We start from the raw sequence: 21,133 nt of genomic DNA, 5'->3' as shown, positions 1-21,133 counted from the left end.
GCTGGGGCAAAATGGACCAGCCGAAAATCCTGAAAAAATGATTCTTTCAAATTTTTGTCGTTAAATTAAAAAAAATTTGATATAATTCCGCATTTTTAGCCTTACCCATAACACCTAGGGCAAAATGGACCAGCCGAAAATTTTGAAAAAATGATTCTTTTATATTTTTATCGTCAAATTAAATAAAATATAATACATTAATCCATTTTTCGGCTGATTTGTTATAGCTGGGGCAAATTTGGCCACTAAAAATATTCGAAAATAATATTTTATTGTTTTATTGATAAAATATTTTAAATAATGCAAAATAATCTGCAATCTAAAAAATCAAAAAACACGTTTTTTGGGTTCAAAATAATGACAAATAAGAAATACAGAATTGTTTTTTTTTTATTAAATAGCAATTAGTAATTAAGCTAATCGAGGGGAAACGATTTATTACACTTAAAAAAATTTTTCTTGAGTATTATAAAACCAAAAATAGTTGTCAAGAGAAAGAAATACATTCTTAATAATGAAAACAATTTAAAAAAAAAAAATATCATTTTTTGGAGGGAGGCCTCTCTGCCCCACAAAAAATTTTTTTTTTGCCTTCGTGTCCACCAATGATGTGAAATGTAATTTTTCTTTATGTATATTACATATAAAAGATTCAAGTAATAAAATGTGATCAATTTTCAGAAATTTTTTTTTTTCAACTTTTTTTAAGGGTACCCCGTTTTGCCCGCCAAAAATAAAAATTTTATTTTTTAACGGCAGCTAAAAATTTTGTCTATTTACCTCGAATATCACTAAAAACAAAAAGATTTAGCGTATTTTAGTCCTCGAAAACTTAGTATTTCCTTAGGTACCCCCTTTTGCCCCCCCCCTCCCCTATTACACACCAAGGTAGGAAACTAGGACATTCCAACCCGTGTGTATAATTATCTACCCAAGTTGACCTACCTTCCTTTGTGGGGTGTGGAAATAAACACATGCAGAAATCCTTATGACAATATTAAAATTTCCAATGACTATAGTAATTCGCGATATAATCGTTGTCGATTTTACGATGATGGTTATTAGGATTTCTGCATGTGTTTATTTCAATTTCCGACACGCGGACAACATGGTCTGGCACTACTATGACACCATTGCATTCCAAACAAGAATACTTTCTCCGTGTACAATTTTTCACAAGATCTGTATCTGAAAGTATGAATTTTCGCCTCTGTTTGTGGGAAGAATGGCGCATGCGCTATTTTCTATCATTTGTTTTTTTTATAACAGAAAAGAAAGACTTTCTTCCCTCTAAACAGGGCAGGAATTTGAACTTTAGGTACAGTTCTGGTGAAAAAAACTTCTCAATATCCGAACGTGCATACCTCGAAGGCTCACGTTTACGGACGTGACAGTAAACGAATTTTTAAGAGAAGTTCTTCAAATTCGAGGTATGCAGAATAATAATGATAATAATTAAAAAGATTTTTTAAATTCTTACATTTGACGTAAATATAAATCCATTTTATGGAAATATTAGCCCATCTTGCGTCAATCTTATGAAAATTATCTGGTGTAATAATCTCATATTCTATCGATGAATTACTAGGAAAATCGTAAGAATCGACGCATCCATACCATCCCGTGTCACCATAAACTGTTTTATTTCGTCTGAGTAGTACAGTCCCTCGTTCACGATCTTCTATTATCTCTACTGGTGATGTAGGAATCTATTTTAATTGATAATTATATATTTATATAATGTACTAATTAAAGTAAATGGTATATTGTATGCTAAGAGATGAAACAAGACGAATTTGAATCAGACTAAGATTGATAAGCATATGAATAAAATTTAAATGCCGGAAGCCAGTTGAAACAAGACAATTTATAGGTATTCTAAAACGTTACCACCCACTTTTTTAGTTTACTCATTGAACTTGAACTGTAGTAATTGTATTTAAAAGTTATTAATTAATTTTCAAAAAACAAAACCGATTGTTTCCGATACTTTGTTTCGACTTGACTCTGGCTAAAGAGTTATTGGAATTAACAGTTTAAATGCAAATGATATTAAAATACTTGTCAGTGTTTATTATTAACTTACTTGGCTCATTGCTGAACTAGTGGGATAAATAAATTTGGGATAAGAACCATTACAAATTAATTCCAGTGACTTATTTTCCAATGAATGAATTACTTCAGTATCTACTGATAGTTCGAGAAACTTCGCTAGGGATACTGAAATTTAATTTTTGCGTTTTATCAGTGAATATTCACTGCATGAATAGTCACAAATGTATCACTGATTGAGTCAGTGATGTACTTGGGACTGATTCGCAGCGAATATCCACTAATCTGTGGTGTTTTTTACTGATTCATTTTAAGAGACCACGATAAAAATGATTGATAAGAGTGTTAACTTTAAGGTAAGAGACCCAGTACCTGGTCAGGGAACTAGTTCACGAACGCTTATATATTTGTTTATCTATATTTACTAAATTTTACTAAATATAGATATACAAATATGTGCAGAGATCGAGTACTAGTTCCCTGATCGAGTACTGGGTCTCTTATCTTTTATGAAACTTTGATTATTTTTAAATGCTGTCTACTGTCTTGCTTAGTAAAAGGGCAGTAAGTCCACTTACTGCTTTTCTATCAGCAGTTAGTGAAGTTACTGCCCTTTTCCTGAGCATGGCAGTATACGGACTATCAATATAAATATATTGAAAAATTTAAATTTATAAAATCTTAAAATTTATCGAATTTATTTAAATAAAATAAAAAAACTCACCACAAACATTAAAAAGTATGAGTACTAAATATTTAAAACCCATGATTTTTATTTTTCTTACACAAATATATCAGTGACTTAATTCAACAATCAAGAATTTCAGGTATAATTTTTAGTTAAAAGCTGGTACCAAGTAATAATTAAGAGAATGTGAGTTAAGGATATTCCGCTGATACTTTATAGTAACGCATTGCATCGCGTCACTCAGTGATTCGTCAAAATATAAAAAATGGTGGCCAATAAATAATAATAAAATCTTGGATTAATGCGTATTCAGGTGACCTCATAATTTATTTTTTGTATAGTCTATAAATTTAAAGGCAATTAACCACAAAGAATTTCGATAATGGGACTACGTAGAATTGATAAATATAATAGTTTTATTAGGAATTACATTTTTAATTGCGTACCCGGAGCAAGTTTTAAAAAATACAAATTTCAATAGCCGACAGTTTACTATGACGTCTTTTATAATTAATTAATTTTTTTCAGTTTAATTTTTACGATTTAAAATTACAAAAAAAAATTCCGTCTTTTTTTCTTAGCTACTGCCTATTTCATTTCTAATTAATAGAAACAAAAAAAATAAATAAATTTTGTCAGAAATAATAATTATTTTATAATTAATATTTTATTATCTAATGTCTAATTTTATTAATTACATTTACTGTTCAATTAACAATCGATTTTTTAAATTATCTATCTGAGATAGTAGACTATCTCAGTCATCCTGATTTCCAAATTACTGTGACGTCGCTTTTCTTCTTTTTTGTCCTGCAACAAAAAATCAATTTTGCAATAAATTAAGTAAGTTAAGTATTCAATGTATAGCCAGAATAGCGATAGGTATACTCACTCTGACCATATTTTTCTCGCCGTTTAGTTCAGAAGTTCTTCTTCCATTTCCAAAAAAAAAGAATCTAGAGCTTCCCAAATCTCTGACTCTGAAGAGTTTTGATTTTTTGGAGAAGAGTAAGACGGAGTAGTTTCAGTGACTGATGGCTCTGTAGAATTTTGACTTTCAGTAAAATAGTAATGCGGAATGGTCTCATTGATCGGCACTGAAGAATTTTGACTGTCTGTAGGATAGTCATGCGGAATGGTCGCAGTGATTGATCCTGTGGAATTTTGATGACTTCTTGGAGAAGAGTAATACGGAGGGATCAAAGGACCTAGCTTTGAAAAAATCAGGGAATTTTCCGATTCAATTGACGAGAAAACACTCATTAAATATTTATTGAAAGAGTCCTTAACAACATTAGAAATAATATCGGTGAGATTACGTTTAATCTCATTAATTATTGAATTCTTCAAACTCTCGACCGCAACAGGGGACAATTCTGCCTTTTCGCTGTAATTTGATCCCACAAAGACAGGAATGAGATAACCGTTAGTATAATTCTTTTTGTTTCCTTTAAGGTCGATTAATTTTTGAGTTTTAAGATGAAGCTCAGCATCTAATAAATTAAAAATTAGAAGAAATTAACAGGTGAAAATAATTTTCCAGTGTCATATTTGATTGATTTACCAGCTAGTGTTATATTTTTTGACGTTGATTTATATCCGGAATGAGTTTTATGAATACATTCATATGTACCCTCCTCATCATGGGTAAAATTTTGAATTGTTAATTTATTAATGTAACGAAATAAATCGTCACCAATTTCTTCCTTAATTAAATGTCCGGAATCTATCTTGTTCTGGAAATATAATTTTTTCGTAATCGATTATAGTTTTATTGATATAATTATTATTAAGAAAATATTTATGGAAAATTCTACGCCCCCCCACCTTAACAATTCGCGTGCCAAATGCCAAAAGGGCGTATTACAGCAGTTAGATAGGGTTCCATGCCAAAAGGGCGTATAAAAAAATTTTTTTTGTCATTCTTTTTGGAATCGCTCGGAACGTAAAGATCTGCAGAAAAAAAATTTTTGACGTACTATCGCCAAAAAGGCGTATATCTTCAGATCTTTGTATCTTTGTATCTAAAGATATACGCCCTTTTGGCTTTGGAAATTTTTTTTTTATTTTTAGGCTTAGAACATGTTTGCAAAACCATTGGCACCAAAAACAAAAAAATTATACGCCCTTTTGGCATTTGGCACGCGAATTAATTCTGTTAAAATTACTCCGGTTGGTGTGTTAAATTTTCTTTTTGATGACTATCAGAATTGAGTCTTATATTAAATTATACAAGTAAAAAATAAAAATGAATTTACCGATTGGGGTGTCTTCCATTCCAGTGTAAATGGAAAATCTCTGGGATCTTCAATAGAACAATTTATTGTAAGTTCTTTGTCAACAATCAAACGCTCCCATGAGATTCCTCTTATTACCGGTGTTTGGAGAAATGTTCCTAATTCCAAAATAGAATTTTTAGAAAATTTATTTCATATTCCTATAAATATATTTATATCAATTTTAAATACTTCGATTAACGTAAAGATAATAAGTCACTTCCTCAGATGATTTATCGATTCCACATTGATAGTAACCTGAGTCTTTAATCGTAACGTTTCTCAGTGAAAATCCTCTTCTGGGATCGAACGATACTCGAGAATTCAAATTAATTTTCTATCGTAATAAAAAAAATTATCATCAATTACAATAATATTATTATCATTCGTTTTTTTGACGTTAATTACTTGTCCGTCTTGAAATAATCCGACAGTGTAATCTGGTGAAGTTGGGCGACATGAGAGTACTATATCGTCACCTCTACTAATATGTATGGTCTCTACCATTTCCAAAGATTGAACAAAAAAATGATGACTTGCTATCAATAAAAAAAAAAATAGTAGATTACACAACAAGAGAGAACAGTAGGACATGTTAACCCGCGTATCGGTTCTGACGTCGTACCTTTTTCCGAAGCGTGTATACAGTTTTTCACCAGATTTGTACCTGAAAGTATGAATTTTCGCCTCCGTTTGTGGGAAGAATGGCGCATGCACTATTTTCTACCATTTGTTTTTTTTATAACAGAAAAGAAAGACTTTCTTCCCTCTAAACAGGGCAGGAATTTGAACTTTAGGTACAGTTCTGGTGAAAAAAAATTTTTGAATATCCAAACGTGCATACCTCGAAGGCTCACGTTTACGGACGTGACAGTAAACGAATTTTTAAGAGAAGTTCTTCAAATTCGAGGTATGCAGAATAATAATGATAATAATTAAAAAGATGTTTTAAATTCTTACATTTGACGTAAACATAAGTCCATTTTACGGAAATGTTAGCCCATCTTGCGTCAAACTTATGAAAATTATCTGGTGTAATATTCTCATAATCTATTGATGAATTACCAGGGAAATCGTGAGAATCGACGCATCCATACCATCCCGTGTCACCATAAACTGTTTTATTTCGTCTGAGTAATACAGACCCTCGTTCACGATCTTCTATTATCTCTACTGATGATGTAGGAATCTATTTTAATTGATAATTATATATTTATATAATATACTAATTAAAGTAAATGGTATATTGTATGGTAAGGGATGAAACACGACGATTTCGAATGAGACTAAGATCGACAAGTATAGTTTTTCTAAAACGTTACCACCCACTTTTTTAGAGTACTTATTGACCATGAACTGTAGTAATCGTATTTCAAATTTATTAATTAATTTTAAAAAAAACCGATTGTTTTCGATACTTCGTTTCGACTAGACTCTGGCTAGAGAGGTATTGGAATCAACAGTTTAAATGCAGATGATATTATAATTATTGTCAGTGTTTATTATAAACTTACCTCTTCCAGGAGCGTATTCGTGGGATAGATAAATTTGGGATTAGAACCATTACAAATTAATTCCAGTGACTCATTTTCCAATAAATGAATTTCTTCAGTAACTACTGATAGTTCGGTAAACTTTGCTAGGGATACTGAAATTTAATTTTTGCGTTTTATCAGTGAATAGTCACTGCATGAATAGTCATAAGTATGTCACTGATTGAGTCAGTGATGTACATGGGACTGATTCGCAGCGAATATTCACTGATTTGTGATGTTTTTCACTGATTCATTTTAAGAGAGCACGATAAAAATTATATTGATAAGAGTGTTAATTTTAAGGTAAGAGACCCAGTACCCGATCGCTTATATATTTGTTTATCTATATTTACTAAATTTTACTAAATATAGATATACAAATATGTGCAGAGATCGAATACTAGTTCCCTGATCGAGTACTGGGTCTCTTATCTTTTATGAAACTTTGATTATTTTTAAATGCTGTCTACTGCCGTGCTTAGCAAAAGGGCAGCAATATATTGAATAATATATTGAAAAATTTCAATTCATAAAATCAAAAATTTATTGAGTTAATTAAAATAAAATAAAAAAACTCACCGGAAACACTAAAAAGTATGAGTGCTAAATATTTAAAACCCATGGTTTTTATTTTGTTACACAAAAATGTCAGTGACTCTATTCAACAATTAAGAATTTTAGGTTTAATTTTTAGTTACAAACTAGTACCTAATAATGAAGAGAATGTGAGTACCGGACATTCTGCTGACACTTTACAGTAACGCATAGATCGCGTCATTCAGTGATTGATCAAATATAAGAAATGGTGGGCAATAAATTTTAATTAAATATTCTATAGTCTATAAATATTCAGGCAATTAACCACAACATAATTCATCAAAATTTCGATAATGGAACTACGTACAGAATTGATAAATATAATAGTTTTATCAAGAAATACATTCTTAATTGCGTAGCCGGAGGAAATTTCAAAGAATATCACAAATTTTGATAGCCGACACTTTTCTATGACGTCTTTTATAGTTAATTAATTTTTTTCAGTCAAATTTTTAAGATTTAAAATTAGATAAAAAATTCTGTCTTTTATTCTAAGCTACTGCTTATTCTATTTCTAATACATAGCTACAAAAAAGATAAATTTTATCAGAAGTATCATTTAGTTCATAATTAATACTTTATAGTCAAAGGTCTAATTTGATTACTTCCATTTACTGTTCAATTAACAATCGATTCTTTAGATTATCTAATATCTCAGTCATCCTGATTTCCCTAGTACTGTTTCGTCGCTTTTCTTCTTTTTTGTCCCGCAACGAATAATCAATTGTGCAATTAATTAATTTACAAAGATAGAAATAATTATTGATGAGTACTCTCTACAATTAACCGCAAGTTAGTGAATACGCACTGGCCTGCTATAAGTTCGTCCCTGGTTGAATTAGTGATATATTCATAGCTGCAGGATAAGTAACTATCCAAAAAGACGATAATGTGTCACATCGTTAAGATTACTAATCGTATACCTTATTGAAGAATATTCACATGTTAATTGAATAGTTCGTAGTATCATTAAATTAAAGATATGCATAAAGGTTAGGATAAGTATTTATTTATTTAATTCAAAAATACGACGAATAGCATGTGTAAGCGTATGTAGTTTCGTTGATATAAGTATCTGTTTTGCCAGCATGAGGATCCGTACAGCTAAATTGGCTATACGTTGTGTCATCAAATATAAAAAATGGTGGGCCATAAATATTAATTGAAATTTGGACTAATGCGCACCAGATGACCTTGAAATATATTTTTTCTACACTGTAAAAAGAGCGGTGTTAAAAATGGACTCGTTTTAACTCCGCCCGGTGTAAAAATGAAATTACACCGGAGTAGGAGGAGTAATACACCGGTGTTAAAAATACCGGTGTTAAATCGGGGTAACCGGTGTAAAAGCGGAGTAAAACCGGTGTAAAAGTGGGGTAACAGGTGTAAAAGTGGAGTAATGTCGGTGTAAAAGCGGGGTATATTACGTCGGCTTGGAGTATTAACTTTAAAGATTATAAAACACAAAAAATGTCAGTTCTTTATGAAAATTAATAAAAAATGTCATTTATTAACAAGTATACACTGTAAAAAATCACCGGGGTAAGTCCAAGCGGTGTAGGTGTTAAAATTATCGGTGTTAAATTTACCCCTGAAAGCGGTGTAAAAATAACGCCGTCACCGGTGTAAATATTCTAGACCGGTGTTAAAATAACGCCGGCGCCGGTTTAGATATTCTTTACCGGTGTTAAAATATTTTACTTTGTGAATATTTTTACTTACTCGATCACTATACTTGTTAGAAAATGATATTTTTTATTAATTTTCATAAAGAACTAACATTTTTTGTGTTTTATAATCTTTAAAGTTAATGCTCCAAGCGGACGCAATTTATCCCGCTTTTACACCGGTATTACTCCGATTTTACTCCGGTTACCCCGCTTTAACACCGGTATTTTTAACACCAGTGTATTACTCCTCCTACACCGGTGTAATTTCATTTTAACACCGGGCGGAGTTAAAAGAAGTCCATTGTTAACACCGCTCTTTTTACAGTGTAGTGATCGAGTAAGTAAAAATATTCACAAAGTAAAATATTTTAACGCCGGTAAAGAATATTTACACCGGTGCCGGCGTTATTTTCACACCGCTTTCGGGGGTACATTTAACACTGATAATTTTAACACCTACACCGCTTGGACTTACCCCGGTGATTTTTTACCGTGTATAGTCTATAAATATTCAGGCAATTAACCACAAAATAATTCATAAAAATTTCGATAATGGAACTACGTATAGACCTGATAAATATAATAGTTTCATTAAGAATTACATTTTCAATTGCGTACCCGGAGGAAGTTTTAAAAAATATTATAAATTTCTATTGCCGACAGATTTTCAGTGTTTCATTTTTTGATCAATTTTTTTTTTCGTATGATTTTTATTATTTAAAATTACAAAAAAAATTCTGTCTTTTTTTCTTAGCTACTGCCTATTTTATTTTTAATTAATAGAAACAAAAAAAATAAATAAATTTTGTCAGAAATAATAATTATTTTATAATTAATATTTTATTATCTAATGTCTAATTTTATTAATTACATTTACTGTTCAATTAACAATCGATTTTTTAAATTATCTATCTGAGATAGTAGACTATCTCAGTCATCCTGATTTCCAAATTACTGTGACGTCGCTTTTCTTCTTTTTTGTCCTGCAACAAAAAATCAATTTTGCAATAAATTAAGTAAGTTAAGTATTCAACGGATAGCCAGAATAGCGATAGTATACTCACTCTGACTATATTTTCCTCGCCGTTTAGTTCAGAAGTTCTTCTTCCATTCCCAAAAAAAAAGAATCTAGAGCTTCCCAAATCTCTGACTCTGAAGAGTTTTGATTTGTTGGAGAAGAGTAAGACGGAGTAGTCTCAGTGACTGATGGCTCTGTAGAATTTTGACTTTCAGTAGGATAGTAATGCGGAATGGTCTCGTTGATTGGCACTGAAGAGTTTTGACTTCTTGTAAAGTAGTCATCCGGAATGAGACCAATGATCAGCGCTGGAAAGTTTTGACTTTCTGTAGGGTAGTAATGCGCAGTGGTATCAGGGGCTGATGGCTCTGTAGAATTTTGACTTTCAGTAGGATAGTAATGCGGAATGGTCTCATTTATCGGCACTGAAGAGTTTTGACTTCTTGTAAAGTAGTCATCCGGAATGAGATTAATGATCAGCGCTGGAAAGTTTTGACTTTCTGTAGGGTGGTAATGCGCAGTGGTATCAGGGGCTGATGGCTCTGTAGAATTTTGACTTTCTGTAGGATAGTAATGCGGAATGGTCTCATTGACTGATCCTGTGTAATTTTGATAACTCCTTGGAGTAGAGTAATATGAAGGAATCACAGGACCTAGTTTTGAAAAAATCAGGGAATTTTCCGATTCAATTGACGAGACAACACTCATTAAATATTTTTCGAAAGAGTCCTTGACAGCATTAGAAATAATATCGGTAAGATTACGTTTAATCTCATTAATTATTGAATTCTTCAAACTCTCGACTGCAGCAGGGGATAATTCTGCCTTATCGCTGCAATTTGATCCTGCGCTTAAATGAATTTCTTCAGTATCTACTGATACTTCGGGAAACTTCGCTAGGGCTACTGAAATTAAATTTTTGCGTTTTATCAGTGAATATTCACTGCACGAATAGTCACAAGTATATCACTGATTAAGTCAGTGATATCCTGGGGACTGATTCGCAGTGAATTTTCACTGATTTGTGATGTTTTTCACTGATTCATTTTAAGAGAGCACGATCAAAATTATATTGATAAGAGTGTTAACTTTAAGGTACGAGACCCAGTACCCGATCGCTTATATATTTGTTTATCTATATTTACTAAATTTTACTAAATATAGATTTACAAATATGTGCAGAGATCGAGTACTAGTTCCCTGATCGAGTACTGGGTCTCTTATCTTTTATGAAAATTTGATTATTTTTCAATGCTGTCTATTGCCGCGCTTAGCAAAAGGGCAGCAATATATTGAATAATATTTTGAAAAATTTCAATTCATAAAATTAAAAATTTATTGAGTTAATTAAAATAAAATAAAAAAACTCACCGGAAACACTAAAAAGTATGAGTGCTAAATATTTAAAACCCATGGTTTTTATTTTTGTTACACAAAAATGTCAGTGACTCAATTCAACAATTAATAATTTCGGGTTTAATTTTTAGTTAAAAACTGGTACCTAATAATTAAGAGAATGTGAGTTGCGGACAATCCGCTGACACTTTATAGTAACGCATTGATCACCTCATTCAGTGATTCGTCAAATACAAAAAATGTTGGGCAATAAATATTTATTAAATTTTGGATTAATGTGCATCTAGGTAACCTCGAAATACATTTTTTTTATGGTCTATAAATATTAAGGCAATTAACCACAAACTAGTTCATAAGAATTTCGACAGTAGAACTACCTATAGACTTGATAAATATAATAGTTTTATTAAGAATTACATTCTTAATTGCGTAGCCCGAGGAAATTTCAAAGAATATCAAAAATTTTAATAGCCGCCAATTTTCTATGACGTCTTTTATAATTAATTAATTTTTTTTCAGTCTAATTTTAATGATTTAAAATTAGAATCAAAATTCTGTCTTTTTTTCTTAACTATTGCCTATTCTATTTTTAATTAATAGCTACAAAAAAAAATAAATTTTGTCAGAAGTAATATTTATTTTATTATCTAATGTATAATTCTATTAATTCCATTTACTGTTCAATTAACAATCGATTTTTTAAATTATCTAATATCTCAGTCATCCTGTTTTCCAAATTACTGTGACGTCGTTTCTCTTCTTTTTTGTCCTGCAACAAATAATCAATTATGCAATTAATTAATTTACAAAGATGAAAAAAATTAGCAAACAGGATAAATTTAAATGCATTAATTAAGAAAGGAAATTAGACATATAAATTTATTTTTATTACAGCCAACAAAAAAATTATTACAACAATTTACAAATTTTTTAATTATTTCTCGATCGGCTGCGAACCAATCGAGCAGAATCGATATTTCTTTTCATACTTTCAGTAGTCGCAACTTGACCTCTATCTTCATTATTTTTATCATTATCATTATTATTATTATCATTATTTACAGTTCTAAAATTTCTATTAGCATTAGTCTTATAAACTATTCGCCCGCGATTTTCTGGTCTTCGTTTTTCGTTTTGCGATTTTCTTCTGTCTTGATCCCGCGGCGGTATTGAGTTTGACAAAGGAGTTGAAGTTGAAGTTGAAGTTGAAGTTGAAGTTGAAGTTGAAGTTGAAGTCAAATTCATTCTGCGAGGGGTCGCTGAAGTCGAAACGGGAGATGAAGGCATGGTCAAATTGTCTCTCCGTCTTCCTGGAGTACTCGTTCGCGAGACAGTTAATTTTTCTTCCAATTTTCTGGTTGACTGAGACGTAGTTTTAACAACAGGTTCTTCACGTCTTCTGTTATTTCTGGCAGAAGTCGTCGAAGTCATCGTAGTTGGGGCAGAAGGCCTTTCTTCACGATGACGCTGATGAGTCGCGCTGCTTTGTTGCCTGGGCGCTATTCTCTTGGCGATTCTAGGAAGCGGAACGTAGTCTGGGTTGGCTCTGACGAAAGATTCGTCACTTGGTGGGTATCCTTGATTCACGGTTGCAAAATTATCTAGGTTTTGATATGACGAAATGCGCTGCGCAGTTCTTTCAAGAGAATCTGGTGGATAGAAGTATTGCACTGGTTTGTAGTAGGGATTGTAATTCGCGAAATTGAACGGCTGTTCCACGTAAGGCATGTTCTGAAGCCTTGCGTTGTTTCCAGGGGGATTTTGCAGCCTTTCGTTGTACCGAGGGCCATTTTGTCCGTTCGGCTGGGATTCGGCGGACGCATCTTTATTGTCGGAATTTCTAATCTTTTCTGCAGGTAAGTCTTCCTCATCCTCGACCTCCTCTTCCTGATCATCGTAATCTTCCTCATCCTCGTCATCAGACTCTTCGGCATCTGTCAGATCTTCATTGGCAACATTCTGTATCTCCTCATCTCTGTCTTCATTTTTCATATCGTACTCGAACTTGTGCTGCTTATTTAGATATTTCTGTGGAAGTTTTTCCACTGACTCACTCCCATTGTCTTCAAACTTTCCCTTCTGATCTTCAGAATCATCAATTTTCAGCGGCTCAAAGACTCCCGTCTTAGGGTTTCTAAACTTTGCAAAGAAATCGGCGACATTATCGTCTATTCTACCATCGTGTTCTAAGCTCTGGCCGTAGCTGTTCATCAATTGCCCGCGGAAAGGTTTTATTTCAATCGGTAGTTTCAGTCCGAACCCTTCCGAGTATTTCGGAATCATTTTCGAAACGTATTCTTCAGGGCTACCCAAGGATTCCTTCAGCTTAGCCATTATTTCTTCATGTCGTTCATTTTCGATTCCTCGATTTCTATCGGAACCTTCATTGGTTTCATTTTCGTCATCGTTTTCTTCATATTCATTTTCCTGATAGTTTTCGTCTTTTTGTTCCTTACTCTCTTCAGAATTAGATCGTTCATCCTGATCATTTCCACGCTCGTCACTTTGATCTAGACTAGCAGGCTTAGGTCTAAGTACAAATTCAGGTCTTGGTCGAGGCCCAGGTTCAGCTCCAGATCCAGGTCCAGGTTCAGGTCTAGGTCTAGGTTTTGGTTCGAGTCCAGGTCTAGGCCTTGGCCCAGGAGCTCTTTCATCCAAATCAGAACGAACTGGTCCATCACTGCCAGCATTATTGCTCACAGCTGGAAATGGAGTCGTCACAACAGAAATCAGTGGTTTCGGATACCTCAGATTTTCCGCCAAGGGAATAGGAATCGGTACGAAAAATGGTTGAAGCAACGGTATTGGAGATGCCGGTGACACTGGAGGTGTCGGAGGTGCTGACGGAGCTACCGTAGGACTCAAAACAGGTGGAACAGATGGAGCTGCTGTAGGTCTGCCATGGAATATTCTCTCATACTGTCTCAAATGGTCAGAAATATTCGTATTGTTTCCGAAATTCACTACCCCAGTAAACCGCAAAGTTTCCCTTTGTCTCGGAGTCGTTGCGACCGACCCAGTCGGCGCAGAACCCGCTCCCGAATTGACAACCCGCGGATCGTTTCCCAAATCCAGCGTAATTGGGCCGAATTGCATTCCTCCAGAATTTGGCAATGACGCAATTTGTATCGGCGTCGTATTGTAACCCAACGCCTGGACTAGGCCTTGCAAAAAAATACCCAGAGCTCTCTTATCGCGGCCATTATCCTCGAAGTCAATTTCTACCAACTCAGTGTCATTTTCTTTTCCCGGAAACTCGAGACTAAGTAACGTTTCTTTGTTAACTTCCGTTGAATTTTGATCGACACCGTGCACTTTGCAGTAAAACAAACACACGCCACTAAAAATATACAAAATACGCGATTGCATTTTTCCTGATATTGAATCTATTGATAACACATGACTTTTTTTTTTATAAAAAATTAATCACTTTTCATTAATCGAATCCTTCAGTAGACAGAATGTCTTAGCGCGACTACTAAATGCCAACTAAAGCCGCTTACCTGAAATGTTACAAAGAATAAAACGATTCAATACTTTTTTTGCATAACGCCGGAAAGAAACGTTATGAAAATTTCACTTGCATTGTCATTACAACTCCAACAGACCCATTGATTTGGTGTCAACCCATGCGAGAAATACTCAACTTGGACATTTATTACTATTAGAAAAAAAAAAAGTCATGCTGAATTTTTTATATTTTATACTCAGTGACATGGAACGCCTGTGATTGTAATGCATTCGAGTAAATACACGAGTATTCCATAATTAATTATTTTCTGTAAGGACAAGTCATAACTTTAACGTAATTGGGTATCATTAAACCAAATTATCGAGCATGAGTAGAATCATGATAATATTAATTTTTTATTCCTAGAAATATTTTCCATATGACGATCGTCTGTTATAAAATAAAAAAAATTAGAGAGACTTTCGATTTCTGATACAAAACACGGAATTACTTAAAAGCGATATCGCGGTCTATTGGTCTAGGATTCGGTAAGTGAAAGGGATTTCGGTTTCTACATCGATGAAGATTTATGATGTGGTGTCGAGAGTAATATATTTGTTAATAATGTAGTTAATTACTTTTATATTTATTGATGTGATGAGAAAGTAGAAAATTTCGTCTGGAAGCTAAGACCTAGTACTCGATCAGGGAACTAGTACTCGATCGCTGCTTGTATTTGTATATCTATATTTAGTAAAATTTAGCACATATAGATATACAAATATATGAGTGATTGAGTACTGATTCCCTGATCGGGTACTGGGTCTCTTCCCTTAGTTTAGAAAATCATCGAAATAAAGAAAATTAATTATTCGTAATGAATCTAAGTGGAATTTTAATGTATAAAATGATCTATAGATCATAAATAAAGGGATCTATAGATCTATAGATCTAGTCGAAATTTTGTCCAACAGTCCCCGGTTCAAAATTCCGATTCCAAAGCCGATATCGAAATTAGGTCAAAATTTTCGTCTCGCTAATTTTGAGACGAATAACTAAAAAAAAACTTTCTAAATTTTTTATTCGAATTTCCATAAAATAGCATCAGCTGGACATAATTTCGATGATATTTTACCTCACGAAATTTGAAAACCAGCTGTCTGACTTACGGTAATGTCTGTGGATTTCGGTCTCGATCTGTGTCGTATCAATTGAGTTTTTTAGTGGATAATGCGTTCGAATGACGACGCCACGGATGGTAAAGTCGCGCGCTCATGGTTGGAAAAAATGAAACCCTTCGGCGCGGCGGGTAATAAAAGCGGTAGAGAAAAGTATCAACCCTCTGACTGAAACTACCCTCGGTGTGTCGTAATGGAGTACGAGTAAAAGTGGAATTATTTATACTGCATACTTTTGTTTACAACTACCAAAGATAACTCGATAATTAATTTAAGTAAAACGAAAAAATTGTGCACTAATTTATTTTGAATTGTGGAGGCAATAAATATTTATGTGCAAACGTGAATTTTGTTGTGTTATTCTACATACCCTCAATCGATTTTCAATGTAAGTTTTAAGGATATCTTCACAAGCTGTCAAATTTTTGTCCGTTTCCTGTACAAAATTGAGTTATAGTTTCAAAATCAAAATTTTGATTTTTTTTGTTTTTAATAAATACCTTTAAGATAACAGTAAGTTCTTGAATTTTTATTAGTTTGTCTTGGTCGTCTTTTGATAATCCGCTTGAATCCATTAGTGACATTTACAGAAATTCTTGGCACTCAATAAAAATTTTCAAATTCAAAATTTCTATATTTATTTGATTGTTAATTATATTTACTGCGTGTGAGACCTGTATGCTAGTACAAAAATATGTTTATTGATGTGGGGTCGGAGTGTTGTGATACAGTTTCGTTGCTTGGATACATGAATGGCCAATATATATATTTAAACCTATATATAATGAATTGATTCGAATAATAATTAAACAGTTTTCGTTGATATCGACTAAAGCTTAATAATTAAGAACGATCTTGATGTCCAATATTCATTGATATTTTAATTCAAATAGTAGATGAATTGAAATATACGAGAAATATCAAAAATTGATTATAATGATCAAATTTAAATTTTTGATCATTATGTTTGAAATAGATATAATTTTCATACATGATCATAGTCATAAATATTTTCTATATATTAATTTTACGCAATTTATTGGAGTGAAAAATGTCAAAATTTAACTATAATGACCAAATTTTTAATTTTGATCATTATAATCAAATAAAATTACCTATTACAAATTTTGATCAATGATTTAGTCATGAATATTTTATATAGAACAATTGAACAAAAATTATTGGAGTGAAAAATGTCAAAAATTAACTATAATGACCAAATTTTTATTTTTGATCATTATAATCAAATAAAATTACTTATTACAACTTTTGATAAATGATCATAGTCATGAATATTTTATATAGGTTAATTTTACAAAAATTATTGTAGTGAAAAATGTCAAAATTTGACTATAATGACCAAATTTATAATTTTGATCATTATAATCAAATAAAATTACTAATTACAACTTTTGATAAATGATCATAGTCATGAATATTTTATATAGGTTAATTTTACAAAAATTATTGGCGTGAAAAATGTCAAAATTTAACTATAATGACCAAATTTTTAATTTTGATCATTATAATCAAATAAAATTACCTATTAAAAATTTTGATCAATGATTTAGTCATGAATATTTTATATAGAACAATTGAACATCAATTATTGGAGTGAAAAATGTCAAAAATTGACTATAATGACCAAATTTTTATTTTTGATCATTATAATCAAATAAAATTACTTATATTACAAATTTTGATCAATGATTTAGTCATGAATATTTTATATAGATTAATTTTACAAAAATTATTGGAGATATAAATGTCAAAATTTGACTATAATGACCAAATTTTTAATTTTGATCATTATAATCAAATAAAACTACTTATATTACAAATTTTGATAAATGACTTAGTCATGAATATTTTATATAGAACAATTTTACAAAAATTATTAGAGTGAAGAATGTCAAAAATTGACTATAATGACCAAATTTATAATTTTGATCATTATAATCAAATAAAATTATTTATAACAGCTTTTGGTAATAAATGAATACCTCGATTTTTGAATATTTGTTTAAATAAAAAATTTCGGAGTTAAAATAATGAAAAAAGTAAAAAGTTCATTATAATGATAAAATTTAAATATTTGATCATTATAACAAGATGAAATGGCTTATTAACAATATTAATGTTAAATAAAGGGGGAGAATTTATAGAGATAGTATAATAAGAGAGATAATTATGGCGACTGCTGGCATTTCACATTATTCAGATTCAGAAATGAGGGGTGATCACTCACCCGAGCAAGATACAAGTCAAAAAGGGTTAACCGTGATGATTTTGCGGTGAATAACGACAATAATGGATATCATAGAGAACTGGTGTCCGAACTGGACACCGGTCATTCTGAATAGAGACTATTACCGTCGGAGAGTATTCAGCATCCCATTGTGGACCAGTCTTACTGGTATCTCCTCTTATTCACAGTAAACAAGACTATTCAGTCGACAGTGAACTCGGACCTCGGCACGCGAGCCAACAGGTTTTCGTTTACATTTCAGCACACCAGTGATGATACGGAAATCTGGACCCTAACGCGTGCTCTAGATCAGGTGGAAACTGGTCCATCTTTTCAAAATCTATGATGCTTGACCTCAATAAAGTAGATCATGTTAAAGGTCCCGGTCTTCTAGTTCAAAAGTTATTTTTCCCGGAAAATTTCTGATTTTCCTTTTGTATTTTAGTGATTTTCATAAATTTTATGTAAAGAGTTTTTGTCACTTTTTATCTCGGCTTCTTGAACCAATTAACGAGACACCTGTTAGCAGACGCCAGCAAAAGCTGCAATAAAGATGGAAAAAGTTAGCGGTTTTCTCATTTAAACGGAATTTTTATCTCTTGAGTTAAAAAAAATAAAAAAGAAATAATATAAGCTTTTGATATAAAGAAAGCGAGAGGCGGATTGTTGGCTGTACGAGGCTGCGGAAGATATGGGGCGAAGCGGGACAAAGAAACCGCGTGTTCAATCAAAGGGCAGGAAAACAAAGCCAGCAAGTTTGTGATGTGCATGTCACATGAGACGCCGGAACCGGCCCATATTGGCCACTTCTTTCATCCGTCCATCATCTATCCTGCATACGGTTCTTTTAAGATGCTGACATTTTGTCGTACGCGTTTTACGTATTGAGATCGGCTCAAAACCCTTCTGCTATTTACCAAAACTTAATCGTTTATTCGCCGACGACAATAAAATCAATTGTTTCGTGTTGCCATTGTTTGATTTTCGAACATTACTACGAACTTTTATCAACTATTGTTTCGCAATTTTTCGTGGAAAGTTTGAGAAAATTATAATTTAAAATTATTTGCTCTCAAGAAAATTAATTTTTGAAAAATTACTCCATTATAAAAAAATTTCATAGCTCATTTGTGATAAAAAATTTTTTCGAATGGAAATTATGAAAATTCAGAAGTGAAAATTTTATGAATAATTTTTTAAAATCCTGTTTTGAAATTTGGATTTTTCTGTTCATTTTATTTTTTCAGTTTAAAAAGAAAATTTTGAAAATTTACTCCATTATAAAAAAATTTCATAGCTAATTTATGATAAAATTTTTTTTCGAATGGAAATTATGAAAATTTTATGAATAATTTTTTAAAATCCTATTTTGAAATTGGGAATTTTCTGTTCATTTTATTTTTTCAGTTTAAAAAGAAAATTTTGAAAAATTACTCCATTATACAAAAATTTCATAGCTAATTTATGATAAAATTTTTTTTCGAATGGAAATTATGAAAATTCAGAAGTGAAAATTTTATGAATAATTTTTTAAAATCCTGTTTTGAAATTTGGATTTTTCTGTTCATTTTATTTTTTCAGTTTAAAAAGAAAATTTTGAAAATTACTCCATTATAAAAAAATTTCATAGCTAATTTATGATAAAATTTTTTTTCAAATGGAAATTATGAAAATTCAGGAGTGAAAATTTTATCGAAAATTTTTCAAAATCTTTTTTTGAAATTTAGAATCTTCTGTTCATTTTATTTTTCCAGTTTGAAAAGAAGATCTTGAAAATTCATGAGCAATAAATTTTTAAATCAAAGCGAAATGTAAAAATTGAAATTATTTTCCAGAGTGAATTTTCCACAAATTTCGATTCCGTCACAATTTCAATTTTTGGAGTTTTAGATTTTTAAAAAATGAAATTTACGGAAATCTTTGATAAGTAAAATTGTAAATTATAATTTTCGATTAAAAAAAAATAGATTGGAAAATAGTCGAGTAGGTAAAACCGAAATTTTCCAATTTTTATTAGATGTCATCGAAATTCGGAGCATGAATCAGCGTTTTATCTAAAATAAAAGGAAAACATTCTTCATGAGCAATAAAAAGTCTCATGAAACGCGAATCCCTTATAAAATGGCCGGTATAGAAATCGTAGAAAGCTTTTTTCGTTAAATAAAAAAGTAAAAAATACGAGAAATCCGGTAACACAGTTAATTTAGCGAATGGGGTTGTCTGTCTAGTCCTAACATGGCTACTACTACTCTTTACCATCCGGTTGATCTATTCTCATCGCTCTTTTACCCACACAAAGACACGGCCGGAGCCCTCCACACATTCTATCCGAGCCCGAGATATATAGATATATATGTACACAGACATATATCCGGGTGATCTCGATGGAGTCTAATAAAAAGCATCCCCGTGCCCGAGCTCGAGGGATGCGGGGTCAGAAGTCCATTCGGAAAATGGAGGGACCACCAGCTCGTCCAACTAAATCTACCCGATACCGAACTCCAATTGTCCAAACTCCCATCTACGAATTAGAGCTGGCGAACTTCTGGGAGATAAATTATCGCACATAAATAAGCCAGCTATTGGAAAATAGTGTCTGCTTACGTCATCTACTTTCGGCGAACGGTGATTTTAATATTCGATTTTATAATGATTTTAGTCGGTATAAAAGTATGACAAAATTTGTTCGGTCTGTTAGGAAGACGTATGGGAGGCGGCTAGTCGTGGCCAGGGTTTCGACTCGACTTCCGACTTTCTCTGCAGAAAACATTGAGTCTGAGGGTGCTGGTGGCCTTTACTGTACTACCCTCATACTCTTACTTTATTTTATATGTATGTATATGTATATATATATATATATATACTTTTTCTCACTCCAGAGTTCACCGCGCAAAGACGCTATAAATTTAACTCGACTCTCTTACTTACACTGGTCTCTTTTCGACTAAAATATTATGTAGCCCACGTAATCTTAGCCGAGTTGTAAGGCGTCGATGCGTAAATTCTTTAAATTTTCCAAATAACTACTATTGTCAAAAGCAAATTTAGTAGTCGGAGAGTTTGG

The 21,133-nt window shown here is 32.0% G+C and overlaps 2 protein-coding genes across 3 annotated transcripts; both read right to left on the bottom strand.

The window, feature by feature from the left end:
* Positions 1-9,744: 9,744 nt before the first annotated feature.
* Positions 9,745-16,542, bottom strand: LOC130670112 (uncharacterized). Of its 2 annotated transcripts, none has more exons than XR_008990311.1 (3): positions 16,322-16,542; positions 16,192-16,257; positions 9,745-9,801 (listed from the first exon to the last, which is right to left on the bottom strand). XR_008990311.1 is itself a non-coding variant. In XM_057473316.1 (3 exons), the coding sequence occupies exons 1-3, from the start codon at positions 16,403-16,405 to the stop codon at positions 11,866-11,868; spliced, it is 246 nt and encodes an 81-aa protein (XP_057329299.1). In that variant the 5' UTR covers positions 16,406-16,542; the 3' UTR covers positions 11,794-11,865. The 2 variants fall into 2 exon arrangements, 1 of the variants encoding a protein (XP_057329299.1); XM_057473316.1 differs by lacking the exon at positions 9,745-9,801 and adding an exon at positions 11,794-11,961.
* Positions 12,011-14,984, bottom strand: LOC130670111 (rho GTPase-activating protein gacF-like). The gene has a single exon (XM_057473315.1). The coding sequence runs from the start codon at positions 14,559-14,561 to the stop codon at positions 12,123-12,125; it is 2,439 nt and encodes an 812-aa protein (XP_057329298.1). The 5' UTR covers positions 14,562-14,984; the 3' UTR covers positions 12,011-12,122.
* Positions 16,543-21,133: the final 4,591 nt, after the last annotated feature.

Source organism: Microplitis mediator, chromosome 6, assembly GCF_029852145.1.
Source record: "Microplitis mediator isolate UGA2020A chromosome 6, iyMicMedi2.1, whole genome shotgun sequence".
Classification (NCBI taxonomy): domain Eukaryota; kingdom Metazoa; phylum Arthropoda; class Insecta; order Hymenoptera; family Braconidae; genus Microplitis; species Microplitis mediator.
The sequence above is the reverse complement of the archived record's forward strand: the minus strand, read 5'-3'. Positions and strand labels throughout refer to the sequence as shown.

Excerpts from the sequence above, each read along its gene's own strand:
- LOC130670112 (XM_057473316.1), bottom strand. The coding sequence starts at position 16,405 with ATGTCACTAATGGATTCAAGCGGATTATCAAAAGACGACCAAGACAAA. Across the intron at positions 16,258-16,321 it reads AACTTACTGTTATCTTAAAG|GAAACGGACAAAAATTTGAC; the intron begins GTATTTATTAAA and ends AATTTTGTACAG. Across the intron at positions 11,962-16,191 it reads ACATTGAAAATCGATTGAGG|GACAAAAAAGAAGAGAAACG; the intron begins GTATGTAGAATA and ends TATTTGTTGCAG.
- LOC130670111 (XM_057473315.1), bottom strand. The coding sequence starts at position 14,561 with ATGCAATCGCGTATTTTGTATATTTTTAGTGGCGTGTGTTTGTTTTAC.